This window comes from Gopherus evgoodei, chromosome 2 (genome assembly GCF_007399415.2).
Source record: "Gopherus evgoodei ecotype Sinaloan lineage chromosome 2, rGopEvg1_v1.p, whole genome shotgun sequence".
Taxonomy (NCBI): domain Eukaryota; kingdom Metazoa; phylum Chordata; order Testudines; family Testudinidae; genus Gopherus; species Gopherus evgoodei.
In genome coordinates this window covers 286,078,465-286,098,076 of record NC_044323.1, presented here as the reverse complement: position 1 = coordinate 286,098,076, position 19,612 = coordinate 286,078,465, and the positions used below count along the sequence as shown (strand labels likewise).

The window sequence follows — 19,612 nt, the reverse complement described above, 5'->3', positions numbered from 1 at the left end:
AACAGCAGATGCCTTAGGAAAAGTACATCCACAACATAACTGTGCTTCTTTCTCGACTGACTGCTAACACTGCATAATTGCTTAGTGATATTTCCCTTGAATACAAACTATGCAACTCATACCAAGCCTGCTATTATGTTTCTTGACGAGTTATTCAGTCTCCAAAGCCTATGTATATTAAAGACTTTAGATACAGCATAGAAGGTGCATGCTTTGCACGCTGAAGCTTCAGTTTGTAATCCCAGGATAGCTTATTTCCTGAGGCCCAACCCTTCTGTGTGTTCACACATTTCACTGTTCTATCACTGCTTCCTTATGACTGCCATTTATTGACCTAAAATCTGGGGGACGTAACTGAAGAGTGAAGAAGAGATTGACACTAATCTAATAGCACTCTTGTGATTCTGCAGGGTCACCCTGGAATGCCTGGCTTCTCGGGACCTCCTGGAAACCCAGGCCCGCCTGTAAGTTTTCCTCCTTTTTCCCCCCATACTGAGAAGTGGATCATCATGCTGCATAGGTGTGTGTCTCACTAATAAGTGTAGCTGCAGACTACATATGCCACAGAGGGCCACTTCCACCCACGTCTGTGCCATTTCTTTGAAGTTTCCTATTGGGTTTGTAATAGACCCTGAAGCATCATAGAGTCCCACACTCACGATAATTGCTACTTAACGCAGCTTGCAGCCATTGCTTTGCCTCACGAAAGTTAATTTATGCTAAACTTTGGTTGCTTGCTTTTATAGAAAAGACAATGGGCATGACATATTTTTTTCACTATGCCCACATGGTAAAAAATATGGTGCTTCCCATATATTAAACGAAGCAGCCAGCTGGCTTTAGAATACAACGGTCAAAAGGGAAAATGTTTGGCTTGTTGACCGTTAAATGACACGCAAGGATCTTAGACAAGGGTTTCTCTAGTTTTCCCGTGTTGTGGGCTTCTTCAGATAGGATTGTCCCCCTGCTCTCGTGCATCGCCCTTTCCAGTTCCCCATTCTCCCATTAGCCACGGTGCTTCTTTACATGACAAAGCATATTAGGATGGTGTTGAAGAGACATGGCTAAAATCGGTGTGCTTGAGTGCATTGTCACCCTGGGAGCTCTATCTTTTCCCTTATTGTAGGACTCTGACAAATGTCCCTTGAAGCCACTTTGGCTTAACCTGGCCAGGTCCCTTTGCAGTTTGACCCGAGCCCTCCTAAATGCTTGCAACCTCCCTCTAATCCCTGTGTCAGCAGCAATCTGACCATGGCAGAATTTATATTGCACTGTTGCTTGGCCATTGTGACATCAGCACCACCAGGAAGGGCTTGGTGGGTCGCTGAATACGGTTTTGAGGACTCAGACAGTGAATACATGATTTCTGGCCCAGAATCATAAAACCTGTTGGGTTGGGATGGTAGCAGGAGTGGGTGACCACGTCCATTTGCTTGCCTATTGGCTGGATTGATTGCACAACCTCTAAACCAGACTATCTAGTCTCTTTGCATATTCAAGTTATGATTAGGACTCTACCAATTTCATGGCTGTGAAAAACATGTCACGGACCATGAAATAAGCCCATCCTCGTGAAATCCGATGTCCTCTTGTCCTAGGAGCACCCTAGCAAAAGGAGGCTGGGCTGGAGAATGACGGAACTTGTCCATCCCCTGCACAGCTGCTCTGGGGGAGGGGTAAGACCAAACCCACCTCCAGGTGCCTCCCCTTGCTACAGCATGCTCTGGGATTGGGCAGCAGCCCCAGAGGTTCCTGCAGCTGGAGGAGGCTTGTGGAATTGGATCCAATCTTCCCCGTGCTGCTGGGAGCACCCCAGCAGGGGGCTGCTAGCTGCTAGGCAGGACTGGGGCAGGACAGGACTTGAGTATCTCTCTCAATGGCAGATAGTGCCACTGCCCCTCCTCCCCACTCTGTCCAGCTCTGAAGGCAGCACAGAAGTGAGGGTGGCAATCCCATGACCCCATGCAACAGGCTTGTGACCTCCCTCCACAATCCCCTTTTGGATCCGGACTCCCACGGTTACACCACTATGAAATTTCAGATTTAAACATCTGAAAATGTGAATTTATCAATATCAAATCCTAGGGCTGTGAAATTGACCATACATTACCATGAATTTGGTAGGGCCCTCGTTATGGTGATTCCATAGCCCGCCTGAGCAGCTTGCTTTGTTGCCAAAGACTTTATAATTAATAAAGTATCTCATAATATCTAACCTACGTTTTTCTTGCTGCAACCTGTGCCCATGATATCTTGTTCTGTCCATGTTGACTAATGATTCCAAGATTTGCCTTCTGCAGCATATTCTCCGAGATATTTCTCCCAGCAGTTCTAGTCTTCTCAGAGTTAGTTTGGGAACAATAATTTTCTAATTACTGTATATTTTCTGGAATGGCAAACAATCTAAAATGTCTGACAATGTACAGCTTAGGAGGCTAATTATACACAGAGGTTGGTAACTGCTTTTCTGAGATGAATTAATGTGAATGATTGCTAATAGGAATGAATGGCAGAAAATGTACCAAATGCCATCTGTGGTACGGCCTGTGTTGACAAGCAGCAAAGAATCCTGTGGTACCTTATAGACTAACAGACTTTTTGGAGCATGAGCTTTCGTGGGTGAAAACCCACTTCCTCAGATGCATGTAGTGGAAATTTCCAGGGGCAGGTATATATATATATATGCAGGCAAGCTAGAGTGTTGACAAGGATATACTACGAACAAGTAATACATATTCTTTCTGCTTTGTTTTATTTAGGGACCAGATGGCAAACCAGGACCTGCAGGACCCCCAGGAACGCCTGGGGATATAGTAAGCCATTGACCAGGGGGTTAGCTTCTTTAGAGTAGGGCTGAACTGAAGCAAACATGAGGTTTTCCCCCAAACCCCTCAAGTGATACTTGAAATGCTATTCATGTTGAATAGGCCCTGCTGGAAACTCTTTGATTCCTTTCTTCTATGCAATCCAACCTTCCAGAATTAGAATTCCTGATATAGCTGTGATGTGACGGGAAAACCCTTCAATGAGCAGGTGGCTTCCCCACTCTTCTCCAAACTCAGTCCACATAAATATCCTCCCTTCACAGGGTTTATTTTTATTTACCAAAGGAACTTAAAATTAAACCGCATGAATCCAGTCCAAGCTTTCTACTCAGGCTTGTCATCTCCTAAGGCTACTCTCAGACCTGCTCAGCCCAGAGCCTAGGTTTGGATCTCAAGAGACAACCTACTGTCTTTCTCATATCCATACAGGTAGTGACACACGTGCAACACTGAATCAGCAAAACACACTTAACATTTCCAAGCAGGATCATCACCTGCTGACACAGTGCTGGCTAATAAGGGTGAAAGGTTAGTGACTCCACAAGGCCTGCTAGGGATTTCGTTATTGCTATCGGTTGCACAAGGAAAGTGTTCAGATACTGCTGTGGTGGGTGGCAGTAAAATACCCTGAGAGAGAGATTGAGCTTAGCTTTTGAATCTGGTTGATCTTCATTGCAAAGTGAAACAGAAGATTCCTTGTTATGAATCAATGTCTCTCTTGTTTTCGAGAGGAGGCATCTTGGAGTAACACAGGTTGTTGAGTCAGAATAATGCAGCTGTGTGTAATTATGATGCATTTCTGGAACTGGATTGCTAATGAGCATATCGCCCCTTGGCCATTTCTTCAACTCTAGCCTTCATCAGTAGTGACCAAGCATTGCCTCTCTGGTGGCTGTTGTGAGATGAGCTAGTCATAGCAGAAAGGCCAAGGACTGAGCTTTTCTTTCAGCCCTAACAGGTGGTCAGGGTTGAAGCAATGTGTGACAGCCTGTGTGCTGTACAGTCCCATAGATAAACAGGATTTCATTTACAGGGACAGTCGACTAAACGCCTTTCATAACCACCAATTTAATATATATAGACTGTAAAACATGCATTGACTGGCTTTTATATTAATGTCGATAGCACAGTGCTGGGCAGAGATGTACTATCTTGTTATCCACTTCTTCACAATGTACACTTTTGAGACCAGATCCAGCCCTCTCTTAAGTGGCTGCAATTCCCACTGAAGTCCATGAGAGTTGCATCTGTTTATCTTGGAGGTGAATTTGGCCTTTGGTGTCAATAACTGTGAATACAGCATAGCAAAGTTTGGTCCCTAAGGGAGTGGAAGTGTGAATGCATTAGAGACATGTTCATTTCTCCTCCCCTCCCAACTCCGGGTTTGTGAAGTGTTCTTCCTTGTGAAGCAGCATCTGAAAAGCTTGTCTGAACATTGCCACATCAATGGTCTCTTTACAGGGTAAAGATGGCCCACCAGGTCCCCTGGGCCCACCAGGACTGCCTGGCCTTCAGGTAAGGGACAACTGCCTGCTATTTTTCATTCAATATGTTACACTTCCTGTAAGCAAGTGGACACAGCCAGTGCCATTTCTGAGCTATCTTGGAGTGGATGTGAGATTTATATTGTCAAGTTAACTCCAGATTCACTGGGCTCCATACAGTTTGAGTTCTGGGTCGGGCACCTTTCAGCCAAGCGATAGTTTCCAAAATAGAGTCATCTGTTCCTCCTGCCTGACTCTTATTGCCCTGGCAGAGATCTTCCCATAGAGGGCACCAATGTGACATAATGCCTCCAAGTCTGGGGGCACAGATAATTGTATCTGCAATTCATACTACTACAGGGGATGGGATTTTGTTATGGTCTAGTGCCCAGGATGTAATGATCCCCCTGTATTGGCTCCAGAACAAGTGCAGGATTAGTTTAATATCTGAAACCCCATTGATCTGGCAACTGTGTGGATCTAGTGAGTCTTATCTATCTCTAATGTCTATGGGCCAGATCCTTTCCTGGTGTAAATCAATGTAGTATGGAAGTGAGAAAGGGCATCACCCAATGCAATGCACAGTGACCAAGCAGAGCAGTCATCACAAGATTGACACTCACAGAGACGTACCCATCTTCTGTATAGCCACCCTGGCCCCCTAATGGATGTTTCACTTACAGGGCGTTGATGGCAAGGATGGCAAGCCTGGATCTCCCGGGGAACCGGTAAGGATTCACGTTGTACACATCATCATTTCAAGCTGCCACAGTCAGGTTTTCAGAGCCCACGCCTGGCTATCGCTTTTGGACTCAGGAAAGTCTGTTTACTTGCATCTCGTTCACACTGAACTGCCTTGAGCAATCTATTAGTGTGCAAATCTTAGCATCTTGAAAGGAGACCTGGCTCTTTACTCTGAGGACATGTGTACACTGTGAATTAGGGGTGTGATCCCCAGCTCAAGGACACAAAGCCAAGCTGCCATGCTAAGAATAGCTAAAAATACGACAAGTAGCTGCAGTGTCACAAACTGCAGGAGAGGCTAACCTAGCTGCAGTTTCACGAGCTGCAGGAGGGGCAGCTGCCTGGAGTATGCAGCTCAGGTCTCAGCGGGTACGTACTCAGGGTGGCTTGCCACTCATGCTGCTGCAGGGACACTCTGTGTGTAGAGCATTAGCTCAATAAGAGCTAACATGGGCGGGTCTCCTGGAGCTGGGACTCACAGCTGCAGCTCAAAGCGTAGCGAACTCCGTAGTGCTCCTGTAAATTCTAGAGAGACCCAGGTCCATCATGTAATATTAAACCTAGTGAGCTGGTTTTTGCGGATTATGGGGCAGGGAAGGGAGTAGGAAATGCAGCCTGAAATGCACTTGTTGGGTTGCAGAGTGACCATGCTCCTCCCTTCTTGGAGAGGAAGTTTTGTGTTTGATTTCCCCCCATTATTCTTACGCACGGGGAGGAAAAGGACCTGACCTGTAGTTTTCCAGCCAAAACTGTATTAATAAAGTGGACAGGAATTAGCATTCCCCTAGCATATGCATATTACTCTGAGAACGCGCTTCCAGAATCTGTTGCCCCCATCTCTCTTCCTGTGATTTGCCAAAATATGGCAAGCTCTTTCCTTTCCATGACAGCAGACAAATACTCAGCATTGAGGTATTGTGTAGACTGAGCCGCCTTTCAGAGTCAGATGCACGCAGTTGTGCATAAACAATTGCATGTGCCCCGTTTCACTATGAAAATACCTCTTTTATATGTACGCACCAGATAAGCATGCAACTGCGTGCATCTAATTTTGAAAATCTGGTCCAGACAGGTACACCTGGCAACAGGCGTGGGCACATCTTCAACTTCAAAAGCCCACATTTCTAGAAGCAAGGATGGTTTACAGCTGGGTGGAGGGTGCCTGAATGTCCTGTGTGTGCACTCAGATGCAGGTTTTGTGGGAGCATCCCCACTGCATTCACATTTGAAGGAATAGCTCAGTGGTTTGAGCATTGGCCTGCTAAACCCAGAGTTATGAGTTCAGTCCTTGAGGGGGTCATTTAGGGAACTGGGATAAAAATCTGGGAATTGGTCCTGCTTTGAGCAGGGGGTTGGACTAGATGACCTCCTGAGGTCCCTTCCAACCCTGATATTCTATGATAACTCTCATTACAACTAATGGCAAAAAGCAGAATCCTTTTCAGATGATGATGAGGCATATGCTGGCAATGACAGAACAATATCATATTTGGAATGTGCTTGTTTCCATTAGGGCAAACCAGGAGAACCTGGGCTCCCAGGCCAAGAGGGGGTCAGAGGGTTACCGGTAGGTACTATGTCAGATGGTTTAATCCAGAAACTATCTTATCCTTTACCCTGGAAAATCTTTGGGTGGGGATGGCCTTTGACTGTGTGTGTGCGCGCACAGCACCTAACACAAAAGAGTTGGCCTGGCTGAGACAGTCATTTCCACAGCATAAACGATAAAAAATAATCCAAGAAATCAAACGGTATTTCTGGATCTTTCGTCCCCAGAATTCTCTGGAGCAGATTGTGCAGGTCCTTTGCCTGGAGATCAGGATGTAAGAAGCCTTCCACCCTCCGGGTGCCCCACACACCAGGGCTGCTCACTGCTGTAGGCCATGCATCCTGGGGATGGAGAGAGGGGAGGCCATAGCCCCACCCTTTCCCCTACACACTGTGGGCCAGGCACAGCAGGAAGAGCAGCTGCACCACCATAGGCTCCCCTGCACCCTGTGCTGCTAAGGAGAGGGATGCTGCCTCCCTGGGATACAATTCCATGCTGACCAGGGCCTGTTAATCTAACCAGAGAGGTTTTAAGGGCAGCCACTGTGCACACACCATTTAGCCAAGCTCTTCCCAAAGGTCCATGCATCTGGCTGTTTTCAATGTCACTCTCTTCTGCAGGGCTTCAAGGGGCACAGAGGAGATGCAGGTCCCCCGGGCCCCAGGGTAAGTAACATGCACTCCTCTGTGTGTGCTATAGAAGGAGATGGATAAATCAGCCTTAAAAGGGCTCCCTAAAACTGAAAGAGAACATTTTTACAGGCCTTTTTAATGTGGTGTTCATGAGTTGCTGTGACCTTGTGGGGCCGGCTATTCTGGCTGCCTTGCGGCGGTGGCAGTGCACAGGGTGGACCCAGCTGTATGCTGCCTGACGCAGCTGGGGAGAGTCAGTGGCATTACTGGCAGGGCCGGTGCTTCCATTAGGCGACCCTAGGCAGTGGCCTAGGGCGCCAGGATTCAGGGGGCAGCATTTTGTGCACTCCCCACGGGGCGTGTGGGAGCTTCCAGTTCCACTCCCATCACGCCACCGAAGAAGGACCCTCCGTCGAAATGCCGCAGGCTACAGCGGCAGTCATTGAGCTGCTCAGTTGTCTGCTGCTATTTTCCGCGGCATGTCAGCAGAAGGTCCTTCTTCGGCGGCACAACGGGAGCGGAACTCCCCGTGGGAAGCGCACAAAATGCCACCCCTTGATTTCTGCCTAGGGTGCCAGAAACCCTGGAGCCGGTCCTGATTACTGGCAGCCTCCTTTTCTGGACTTCCAGCTAACATTAGTGCTGGTGTATTGAGTGGTCACTGATGGGTTAGTGCAGCACATCCCTTGCCCCTTCCATGATGTCCCTTTGCACGTCAGTTTCACAGCACAGCTCCCTGTGTACTGCCATGAAAGCCACAGCACAGAGTTCACAAATGCAGGCCAGAGGACCGGGAAACTTACTGTGCAGGCAGTACCAATATCAAATCGCACACCACCAAGCATTAGAAATGCAGGATGAATTCAAAGATGAGGAGAATGGGCATGAATAATAGAACTTTTTGGCTCACTCACCTCCTGATCAGAAAATCCTGGCCTCATTCTCAGCTCTGATGTTGCAAGGATTCCTGCTATAAGAGGTGTCATCCTGCAGATGAGATGGAAAACTGAGCTTTCTTATGCCGAACTCTGGCTCTTCAGGAAAATAAATGCTGGTCCAGTGGCACATTGCAGGAGGCCTGGTAGAGAGCCCCAGTGACCTAGATCCTCCTCTCCTCCTCCCTAAAACAGTTTTTCCTTGAAAAGTGCATAACGTGTCTTCACAGTCACTGCACTCTCAATAGCTAAGATATTAAAAACATAAGAACGGCCATACTGGGTCACACCAAAGGTCCATCCAGCCCAGTATCCTGTCTGCCGACAGTGGCCAATGCCAGGTGCCCCAGAGGGAGTGAACCCAACAGGCAATGATCAAGTGATCTCTCTCCTGCCATCCATCTCCATCCTCTGACAAACAGAGGCTAGGGACACCATTCCTTACCCATCCTGGCTAATAGCCATTAATGGACTTAACCTCCATGAATTTATCCAGTTCTCTTTTAAACGCTGTTATAGTCCTAGCCTTCACAAAGTCCTCAGGTAAGGAGTTCCACAAGTTGACTGTGTGCTGTGTGAGGAAGAACTTCCTTTTATTTGTTTTAAACCTGCTGCCCATTAATTTCATATGGTGGCCCCAAGTTCTTATATTATGGGAACAAGTAAATAACTTTTCCTTATTCACTTTCTCCACATCACTCATGATTTTATATACCTCTATCATATCCCCCATTAGTCTCCTCTTTTCTAAGCTGTAAAGTCCTAGCCTCTTTAAACACTTCTCATATGGGACCCATTCCAAATCCCTAATCATTTTGGTTGCCCTTTTCTGAACTTTTTCTAATGCCAGGAAAGGGCTGCACTACCTTGCATATGAAAGGTGCTCCTGGCACTTTTTTTAAGCAGCATATCAAGTTTTAAACACATTGTTCCCATTGGCATTAAAGCAAGATGCATGACATGTGTCACCCCAGAGAGACTGCTAGCATCAATCCAGCACTGCAGAATCCCTACATCGTCCAGAGGCACGTTACTAGCCAGCGTAGCTGTAATGTGTCCGAGGCACTGAATTCATCACTACTTCCTTTGCTTTGTGTTCCAGGGAGAGCCAGGCGTGACCGGTCCTGCTGGTCGTGAGGGCCCACCAGGGAAGGATGTAAGTGTCCTCTTGGAGCAGCAAGCAAACGTCTGCCCTTCGATAAGTTGACTTGTTTCACAGTAAACAAAGAAACTGGACTAAAGGGTGAATGCTTGGGGTGATGCACAGGGAACTGTTTGGGAAAAGCTTGTTAGGAGAGGAACTTTAGGGCCTTTGTCCCTGCTCAACCTGCTGACACTTAAACGTTCGCTGTGTCTTTGGAATATTAGTAGGAACTGCATTGTTTCAATCCTGAATTGTACAGCAGATCCGATGTCTCTATTACCCCGGCCCTGATTTTGTCATGCTTATTCTCACTGAGCAGTACTTTACTCTGCCTAGTTCCCCTGGGCCTGAGTCTGTCGCACCTCATCCTGAGCAGCATCTTGCTCCACAAACAGCCCAACTGGAATCAGTGAGATTGCCTGCAGAGCAAAGCACCACTCAGAGGGAATCAGGGTAGCAGAATCAGGTCCTAGGATATCATTAGTGTCAGTGCAGTAACAGAGCGAAACCCTGGTGAGCATCTTGTGTACTGTATGATCCTGGAGAGGCCACTGAGGGATGGACCAGGTGACTGATCATGCCATTTCTGTGGGTCACTGGGAAATGGTTTCGACTGCACCCCCTTTTAGTCACTGGAAAATGTTGCCTGCCGAACTGTGGAGTTTGTCCTAGAAGGCAGAGAATGAAAAGGTCTGGCAGTGCAGGAACTGGAGCTGTGTCAAGGTGCAGGGCAAGAGTCTGTCCCAGAGAAACATCTTACCTGCCCCATCTTCAAAATAACAACATGTCAATAAGCCAATATAGTCAGAATTTAAGCTTGGCCAGCAAATACCCAGGTTAATCGACTTGACCTACAGACACACTTTTTGAAATCCAACATGCCGGTCTTCCCTCCAGCAGAGCCAGAACCTCTTCACAGAACTTTTCTGTGTGTCATTTTCTTCCCGTTGAGGAGCAGTAAGAGTTAAGCCAGAGCTGTGTTTTATTTTCAGAAGATGATCACATTGCCTTTGCTTCGGTGTTTTCCACTCAGTGAAATGATTTCTCTTTTCTTCCAGGGTGATACAGGCCCCATAGGACCTCAAGGTCCTCGAGGACTCAGAGGCCAGCCAGTGAGTTTCCTCTCCAGACAAGCAGCCTTTGAAGGATGGAATCTCAGTGGTAGGGGTGTCACAAAATCCAGAGCTCTGGTTTGGAACCAGAATCCCGTAGAAGACTCAGGTGGCATTTGGCCAGAATGTTTGACTTTCTTTAGGAAAGGAAGAGCTGAGTGATGTTTCACAGGCAGGTGGTGACCAGTAGTGTCTAGGAATGGGTGACTATGTAGGAGCAGGCAACTCTGTAGAAGCAGAATGCTATAGTAGCATTCTGGGTATTAGGAGCTCCTGACTTCTAGACTTGGCTCTAACACTTGACTTCCTATGTAACCCTAGGCGACAGTCCTCAAAAGTGTTAATTTTGGGTGCCACCCTCTTTTGAGTGCCCAACTTGAACCTGATTGTGATACTTGTGAACAAGCTGTTGATTTCCCATGGAAACGAATACGTTTTGGAGAGAAGATGCCCTGTCCTTATTGAAAACATGCAGAAAGTCCATTTTTAATAGGTTTTCAGTGCAGAAAAGTTATGTGGATGAAATTTCATGAAGTGTCATTTGGGATGGTTGATGCATCACTCTTATTGCTTTATTGTATTTTAAAAATCAACTTTCTCCAGACATGAATATAAAGTAGACTGTCCAGATCTGAGCACAAACCTAAAGGATTCAGCTGATTCTTTCCTCCATGGGAAAGCAGGCTACTGAAACAGAGATTCTGAGACCTAGGCTATAATCCAAACAAAATGCTGACTTAGGCAGCAATGCCAGGAACTTTAGGAGCAGGGAGCTGAGGGGGTTAAGTGAGACTACAGTACCGTATGCAGAGCCCTTGTGTCTGCTTTGTAATTTATCCTGTCATGCCATGCATGCCCGACAGTGCTGGTGTCTCTCGCTAATGCGTCTTGGCCTGGGTGCTTGCAATAAGTAAAAAGGCTCGAGGAGGAGAAATCATAAAAAATAAATTTATCATAGGTCCTAGATGAGCCAAATACCTTTTGAGAGGCTATGGATGACTCTGTGAGAGGTGGGAGGGAAAAGCAACACCCCCTCTTGTTCCTTTTGTGCTTCCTATCCTCTGCAGTACAAATAATCCAAAGTACTGCATGAGAAACACATTCTGAGTATTACAAGTAACAGGGCACTTTGCATGGGCTATTTCAATTAAACATGAAGTATCCGTGCAAAATGCAGTAAGAGGGAATGGGGTCTGGTCTTTATCAGCTCTTTTGACTTGCAAACTGCCTAATTCTCCATACATGCCAACGTTGGTACCCTCCATTCTCCCTGTGGTAGAACCTTCCCATCTTTAGCAGGTGGTGTCAGAGACAGAGATGGGGGAAGTCGTTCCAATTGGTTGGAGCCAGAGTCAGCTCTAGTGGTTGGAGCTGGAGTCAGAAGTCAGGAATCGGTGCCAAGGGCCAGGACTGGGTTACCTGGAGTGAGGCAAGGCTGGAGCCAAGGAAGGAGCAGGGCTGGAGCACGGCTGGGAACAAGCAGGAGCTTTGAGCAGCTGTGTGCATTGAGCAGCCACTGAACTGTTGTTGCCGCTGGGCTTATGAGCCGGTCTACTGATTCTTCCCACCAATCAGGCGATGTAGCCAATCAGGCAGCCTGCTGCAGGCCAGCTACACTCATTAGGTTGCCCAGAACCTAGCTCTGCTGCAGGCCCTGATTCCTGACACATGGTGCAGATGAGCTTCGAAGATCAGCTGTATACTGGGTGCTGAGGACTTTGATCAGTGCCTAGGTATTACTGTCCGGGCATCGTATAAAAACACCAAATGGGTGGTTGTAAGGAACCTCTGGCTCATGGGATCTCCCCTTCATTTCCTGCTTGATGAATTATTCAGAAAGGATTCCCATTTCTTGGCAGCTACCAATGTAAATATCTCCTAGTAAGAGCGAAAGCAATGCAGTTGTTCCCTTGTTGGGAGCTCCATCTTGCTTGGGAGTTGGCATGAAATCTCAGAGTACCTGGATTTTAGATAGTGGCCCAGATCTCGAGGTCTGGATGAGCTCTGGGCTGCCTTTCCATTCTCCTTATTCTGGAGTCAGTCAGGAACTGAAACAGCCCTAGGTTTAACCTAGAGCAGCTTAAGGGCTTCTCTAAATTACACTGGCTAGATTGGCTTCCCAAGGATCACTTTTCTGGCTGAGTATCACTGGGGTGTATCATGCTCTGGATCTGCCCCTTCCTATGCCTATGCCTGAATGAGGTGCGGTAAAGCCCAGCCCAGAAATCCAGCTTTACAATACCCAGGGATTCCCCCTGCATGAGGGGACTGCCCTGCTGTCCATTTCAGCTCTCCGTCCCCTCAGTGCCACCAGAAGTGGGTGTGGGGACCAGGATGTTACCCACTCTTTCAAATACTTCCCAGAGAGGAGGAGAGGCCCTTCTTTTCTCCAGCGGAATGGGGTTCCTGTCAGGGGGGATATGAGACCCAGGGTGCCGATTAGGGCTGGTTGGGAATTTTTTGATGAAACATTTTTTCACTGAAAGATGCTGATTAGATGAAACGCAGATTTTGTTTCTCGAAATACCTGACTCTGAAAAGGTTTAGGAAGAAAACATGTTTTGGTTGTTGAAACGTCCTGTTTTGAGATTGTTGAACCAGAGAGTTTTGAGGTTTTTTAACTGAAACTTTTCATTTCAAAATGTTACTAAATTTACACTGAAAAAGGAAAACAGCTTAAAATTGAAACAAAACGTTTTGATTGACCCTAACTAATTTTGGGGGTGCATTTTTGGTTTGCAACAATTTTTGGCATTTGAACCTTTTCGTCAGAGCAGAGGCCAAACCCTTATCTCCGAAGTTACATTCTGCTCCTCCTGGAAGTTCTCCTTGATGGATGTGAAATACTGGGAGAAGCTTTTCTTACTCTCCATCCTGAACTAACTCATGTGCCATTTTGCTGCACACTGTTGAACGGCTGCTGAATTTTCGTCCAGAGGTGGCTGCTTTTCAGCGGTGGCCAAAGTGATCTCTGAGTGGAGAATGTCGGACCTGCGGCTTTACATGTTGATCCCAGAGGAGAATTGTGCTTGTGGTTTGTAAAGTCTGAGCAGCAGGATGAGAGGTATCATATAAGCATTCCTCATTCGTACTATTCAAGGTGGCAACATAAGATTGACAGGCACTCACATGCCTCTCTGTGGTTACTAACTGTTATCACCAATGAATGATTTGTACTCTCTTTTAAACCATTTATTAGGCTTTAACCAGTAGACATGTACTATTGCCTATTACAAGAATTCTGTCCTAATCAGCCTAAGGGTAACATCTAGCCACCTGACCAGAGTTATCTAATGTGTCCATCACCATAGTATCAGGGCACCATATTAGAGGCTGGGTGCCAGTGTCCTGGAGGCAGTGGGAAAGAGCCTGCGCTCTCTGGGAAAAATGCATAGCTACAAAGAAGCTCTGAGCTCTGTCCTTTTTGATGCCAAATCTGTTCTTTTTCCCTGCAATCCAGGGCAAGAATGGCTCACCCGGCCCCCCAGGGGAAGCTGGCCTTGCAGGTAACCCAGTAAGTACCTCAACTGTGTACAACCACAGTGAGCCAGGGTTGTTGAGACTGTTATGGGGACAATTTATAACCCAGTGCGGAGAGAAGAGTTACATGTCGCATCCTTAAAAATGTATTAAAACCTGCCCAGTGGATGGCCTCTCAGAGAGGCGATGTGCAGCCCCCTACAAAGTGCCACATGGAGGCAGAGAGGCCTGGAGGAGCTGGCAGCACCCTCTGCAGAGAGGGAAGAGTAGCATTAGAGCAACTCACCCGAGGCATTCTGGAAAACAGCAGGCAACAGTTTAAAGCAAGGTCACAGAAGGGGACGGAGCTCACGGGTGCCAGTTTGTATGTGAGACCAGCCTGCAAGCACTGAGCTGGAAGAAGGCCTCTGAGGAGGCTTTTCTTTGTTCTGTTCCCCAAAGTTGCTCTTGGGTTCAGCAGTTAGTTATAGTAAAGCATTGCGCTCAGCCCCTGTAATGAAATGCAGGCCAGTTCCCCTCATGGTCAGTGCGGCTCCTGTATCTTAATGTCATGACTGACTGGGATTTCAGGTTCAGATAAAGGCCGAGAGTGTAACCAGTAGGAGTCAGGACCTTCCCCTCAGTTCAATGATGCTTCCTTTGTCTTTCAAACGCTGTAGCTTCCATGAGTAGAGATGAGGGGAGAGAGATAATTTGTGGTGTGTATGTTCTCTATTCTTATCCCATTCTCCCCTCTTCGAGGATTATCTCCAGCTGGGGTTCAGGCATAGCCTGTCTGTTTCCATGGGACCTTCAGCTGTTTCCATTGCCAATATGTAAAGTTCTCACCCACACTCGTCTTCCTGACAAAGATTAACTATTTAACTAGGTGATAGTCCCCTTGACTTTGTCGATACTTTGGCTGGGGCGTCAGTGTGGCTTTTGTCTCTGAAGAAGTGGTTTGGGCCTGTCTTTCTAAACTTAGAAATATCATACAACAGAATCTTATAACTTTACATACATTGTTACCACACATATTGTACCATGATGATAATGTTCAGCAGATTATGAGTTTTCAAATGATACTTCATGAGACATACTTTGTACAAAGTTTATCATGGTCTTATAAAAAGGGTGAACATAGTACAGACTATCACAAGGTCCATCAGTGGCTATTGGTGAAGATGGTCGGGGATGCAACCCCATGTTCTGGATACCCCAGACCTCCAAATGTCAGTAATTGGGACTGGATGATTCAATAACTGCCCTGTTCTGTTCATTCTCTCTGAAATATGTGGTACCGGCCACTGTTGGCAGACAGGATATTGGGCTAGATGGACCATTGGTCTGACCTAGTATGGCCATTCTTATGTTCTTAAAAATGACACAGTATTGCTCAGCATGATTGGCTTTGTCTCATTGATATTATCCTCCTTCAGTAACATCAGTAGAATGATCCTTACTCCCCAACACAACGGGCTGCCCCCACAGCAAGCTTAGAGCAGGACGTGTCTCCTCCTGTGGGCCCAGGTATAGCTTATTTCCAGTTCTCTGGGAACTCAGATTAATGTCCTTAGCAGTGCACTGTGTGGTGACAAACCTAGTGTTTCAGGACTTGGTTTTAAGAAGAAACAGGAGGGGAAGATGAGGATTCAAGTCTCTCGATACACGAAGGCTTTTCAGAAGAGGTGATGGGGGAAGGCGCTGCTGGTGTTTATGTTTCATTTTGTTTCCTAAGGGTCCAAAAGGAAACAAAGGAGAAAATGGCAGCCCTGGACTTCCTGGCTTCATTGGGCCCCGAGGCCCTCCAGTAAGTATCTGTTGGTGATGCAAAGCAGTCGTTGGTCACCCACTGCCTGGTTTTGACTCTTGAACCTGGAGGAAGGAAGGACAAAATGTCACTTTGTCAAAAACACAGGCGAGAGCCTTGTGTATCCAGATAACCCCCAAATAGCCCTCTCTCTATTCCAGGGGCCCAGTGTATGATTTTCAAAGAGAACTATATTCTTTTCCATCGCTTACAGAAGGTGATAATCTCACTTGTAGCAAGGACACCTATCATAAGGCCCTGTATATGGATGTGGCATTCACAAAGGGGTTATGCACAGCGTGAGTTTGGGGTAGTCGCATTGCTCACTAGAGCATTCTGCATGGGCCATGGGTATTACAGAAGAGCTACATCAGGAATGTGTTAGAGCGATTAACAATACTCAGATTAATTCCTGTATTCCTTTACCTAAGGCTAAAGTCCCTAGGTACCTTGAGACCAACTGTCTAAGACTCAGCGATAGAGGTACATTGCACCTCATCCTTAAAATATCTCCCAAAATTATCTAACACCTTTTCTAGCAAAAAAATATCACAACCTTAAAATCCAGTGTCTTGGGGCCCTTCCAGGCCTAGAGACAAATGTCTGATCCCACTGAGAAGCTGGGAATCTCCCTTCCCAGTTAGTTAATGTTTTCTTTCCAACCCTGCAGTGACACAAGGTAACAGACTCTAATGACACTAGTGCAGAACTGAATCTTCCCTATCCTGAGTCTTAAGTTGGAGTCATTTTTTCGTGGAAAGTAAGAGAAGGAAGAAACATTTTCCCTTGCAAGTTTGTTTTTTTAAAAAAAATAATAATGTGGCTGTTTAAAGCTGCTATGGAGTTTTGGCATGTTGGAATAAGTCCCAGTTTTGGTTTGGTTGGCAGGTGATGTGACCCTCAGCATGTGATTGGTTGCACTGATAATGTAAAAAATATACCACATACTTGTGCAATTGTTTACATGTGCTTCCAGTTCATCAGAGGTATATCAATTACACACACAAACACACTATAAATATAATAAGGGGGGGAGGGGTGTTTCCAGGGTTGTAGGTCCACACATCATTTGACCTGTGGATGTTACAGACAAGTACTCTTCTAGTTCCATTAGTTGTGAGAGATGTGCTCAGAATTTAGCAATGACCAGTGATATGTTAGTGTTGCCTTTTCAATCCTGTGGCACCTTATAGACTAACAGACGTTTTGGAGCATGAGCTTTCGTGGGTGAATACCCACTTCGTCGGATGCATGTGGGTATTCACCCATAAAAGCTCATGCTCCAATACATCTGTTAGTCTATAAGGTGCGACAGGACTCTTTGCTGCTTTTACAGATCCAAATTAACACGGCTACTCCCTGATACTTTTCAATCATGTGCTTCAGTGCTGCAGTAGTAGATCCCACAGAGAATGCTAAACTAGAGAAAATGATGACGCTCTTTTATTCTAATGTGGTATATAAGAAGAGAAGAGTGGTAAATGGAGAGTGCTTTATTGAAACCCATCCAAGAATTCAGTAAACTAGCTCAAGAAAACGTATGAGAGGCTGTTGAGACATTCAGAATCAAAGTGAATTGTATGGCACCAAAAGCCAGAAACCCCTGTTAACAATACCTCCATCTCAACATCTTTGCTTGGCCTGTAGGAATGACTGACCGTTCCTCTACATTTAGGAACATTCACACAGTGTGCAGTATATTTGGAGATACACTTGGACCATAGGAACTCTCTTTAGTTTGTGTTGACTCATCTCAGTCCTGGCCTCAACCAATTCTGGAATATGACACTTGGCAACAGAGTATCAGAGATCCATTTCTGCATGACTCAACATTATCCAGTCCAAATAGTGCAAGTAAAACCACCTCACTTCTGAGATAAGAATCAGGACTGACAGTTTGTGTCTGATGTCAGACTGCCCGCGTTGTTGTGATGTTGTCAGTGTTGTGAGTTATGTACTTACCTTATGTCTCTTAGGGTGACTTGGGAGAGAAGGGGTCCCCGGGAAAAGAGGTGAGTTCAGTTCCCACCTGGTTCAGAGCGCGGATGGTGTCTAGGTTCGGTGGTAATCTCAGGCATGCTTACTGGGGTTGCGTTATTTTGTTCTTGAGCTACTGCTTTGAAATCATTAAATAAATCTAGAGCACCCAGGGAATTGTGGCGTATACAGAACTTTTCCTGCGGGCCTGCACACCATCACAAGGGGAAGCATCCTGTCATTAACTCCGTACATGAATAGCTCTTGCATACTCATGCCTATTATTTCATTCCAGGGTGCAGCCGGGAAACCAGGGAACCATGGACCCAAAGGAGACACGGTGTGTTGAGAAGTATTATTAGCATTACTTACTGCGCTAAAATAATAAAAAAAAAGTAGATGGTTGTCGTCCAAGTGCAGCCTATTGGCTAAGTGCAGCCCACAGAGGTCTACAGTGCTGCCTCTGGCCACCGCATCATTAATCCTTCTATATCAGTAACACTTTGTAATGTACCCGAGGCTTTACTCAGTATATTTGCCCATTTCTGTGGTCAGAAGTGCTCCACTATGCTCAGTAACCACACTGTGTTTCATTAGGCTGGGGGAGAAGGGACATCTTCTTCTCTGTATTGATATGCTGGTTTTGTCTCATAGGGAGATCCTGGCATCAAAGGTGACACAGGCCCGCAGGGAGAAAAAGGCCTGCCTGGGGATCCTGGCATACCTGGCCATAAAGGCCACACTGGATTGATGGGTCCCCAAGGACCACCAGGAGACAGTGGGCCAGCTGGACCTCCAGGCCCCCCAGGACAGCCAGGCTTCCCTGGGCCCAGGGTAAGAGTGGCAGCTGTGAGCTTCCAAAGAGTCTCATAGAAACACTCCCTTAATGACGTGAGCACAGCCCGACATTATTGCCTAGCTGCCTATGAGGTGCCACAGTTTATCCTGCAATGCTGTCAACAGGTGCTTCCTATGTCATGTACGCATGCAATGCATGTACGGCATGATTACCTGCTGTTGCTCTGAATCCCCTGTGCTCAAAGAAGAGTTGCTGCATCTCCGTGGGAAGGGAGAGGGGAGTCTCCCGCTAAACAATATTTGAATTAAATAGCTGTCAATAACCACAGCGTTTTTCAACTGAGGCATGAAACTGAGATCTTGGACACCTGAGGTCTTTAAAATTCCCATGCTATTTTTTGCAAAAATAGAGGGAGTTAATTCAGGGAGTGTTGGCAAGTTTCAGTTTGGGAAAGAAAAAATTGCTGGCCTAAAGCTCCTGATGCGAGATGAATATGATCTCCTTCACTTCCTATGCTAAACTGCGGCATAGCCTCGCTGTGTGATGTTTAACAGGTGCCCTGTTCCTCCCCAGCAGTGAATGCATTATACTGGCAAAATGAGTGATTCATTTCTGGTCAAAGCTCGTTAGGATCCTTCAGGTTGAAATTTGGTGTATAAATATAAGATATTGTCAGACAGGAAAATGCATGTGGAACTCTGGTCCATCAGCTTTTATTTAAACAATGAGTTCAGTGTGATTAAAAGAGTAGATATTTACACTAAGTAAGATAAAAATAAATGAAGAGTATCAAACCTCATGCTTCAGAGACCCCTTTGCGGGATCCCAGAACTCGGGCTCCAGCCCAAGCCTGAATATCTACACTGCAATCTTACAGCCCCATAGCCTGAGCCCTGTGAACCCGAGTCACTTGACATTGGCCAGCCATGGATGTTTAGCCGCATTGTAGACATATCCCTGTGTGTCTAGAGTCAGGAAGAAACTCCCCACATAAATATGTTACAGCTTAATTGTCCACACAGGGCTTTACACCTTCCTCTGGTGGTGGCCGGTCTCAGAGCGAGGTATTGTGATAGGCAGCCCTACCCATTTACTCTAACTGTGAGCTCAGCTGTAAGGAGTGGAAGTTCTTGAGATGTAAG

General features: G+C 46.3%; 1 protein-coding gene across 1 annotated transcript in view; it reads left to right on the top strand.

Moving 5' to 3' along the window:
* The window catches only part of COL22A1 (collagen type XXII alpha 1 chain), a 327,940-nt gene that overhangs the window by 300,433 nt on the left and 7,895 nt on the right, over window positions 1–19,612 (top strand). Inside the window, 13 exon segments of the mRNA XM_030553879.1 lie at window positions 411–464; window positions 2,760–2,813; window positions 4,287–4,340; window positions 4,993–5,037; window positions 6,567–6,620; window positions 7,223–7,267; window positions 9,272–9,325; window positions 10,372–10,425; window positions 13,886–13,939; window positions 15,623–15,694; window positions 17,671–17,706; window positions 17,967–18,011; window positions 18,326–18,505. Of these exon segments, the coding sequence (XP_030409739.1) occupies window positions 411–464; window positions 2,760–2,813; window positions 4,287–4,340; window positions 4,993–5,037; window positions 6,567–6,620; window positions 7,223–7,267; window positions 9,272–9,325; window positions 10,372–10,425; window positions 13,886–13,939; window positions 15,623–15,694; window positions 17,671–17,706; window positions 17,967–18,011; window positions 18,326–18,505 (801 nt within the window).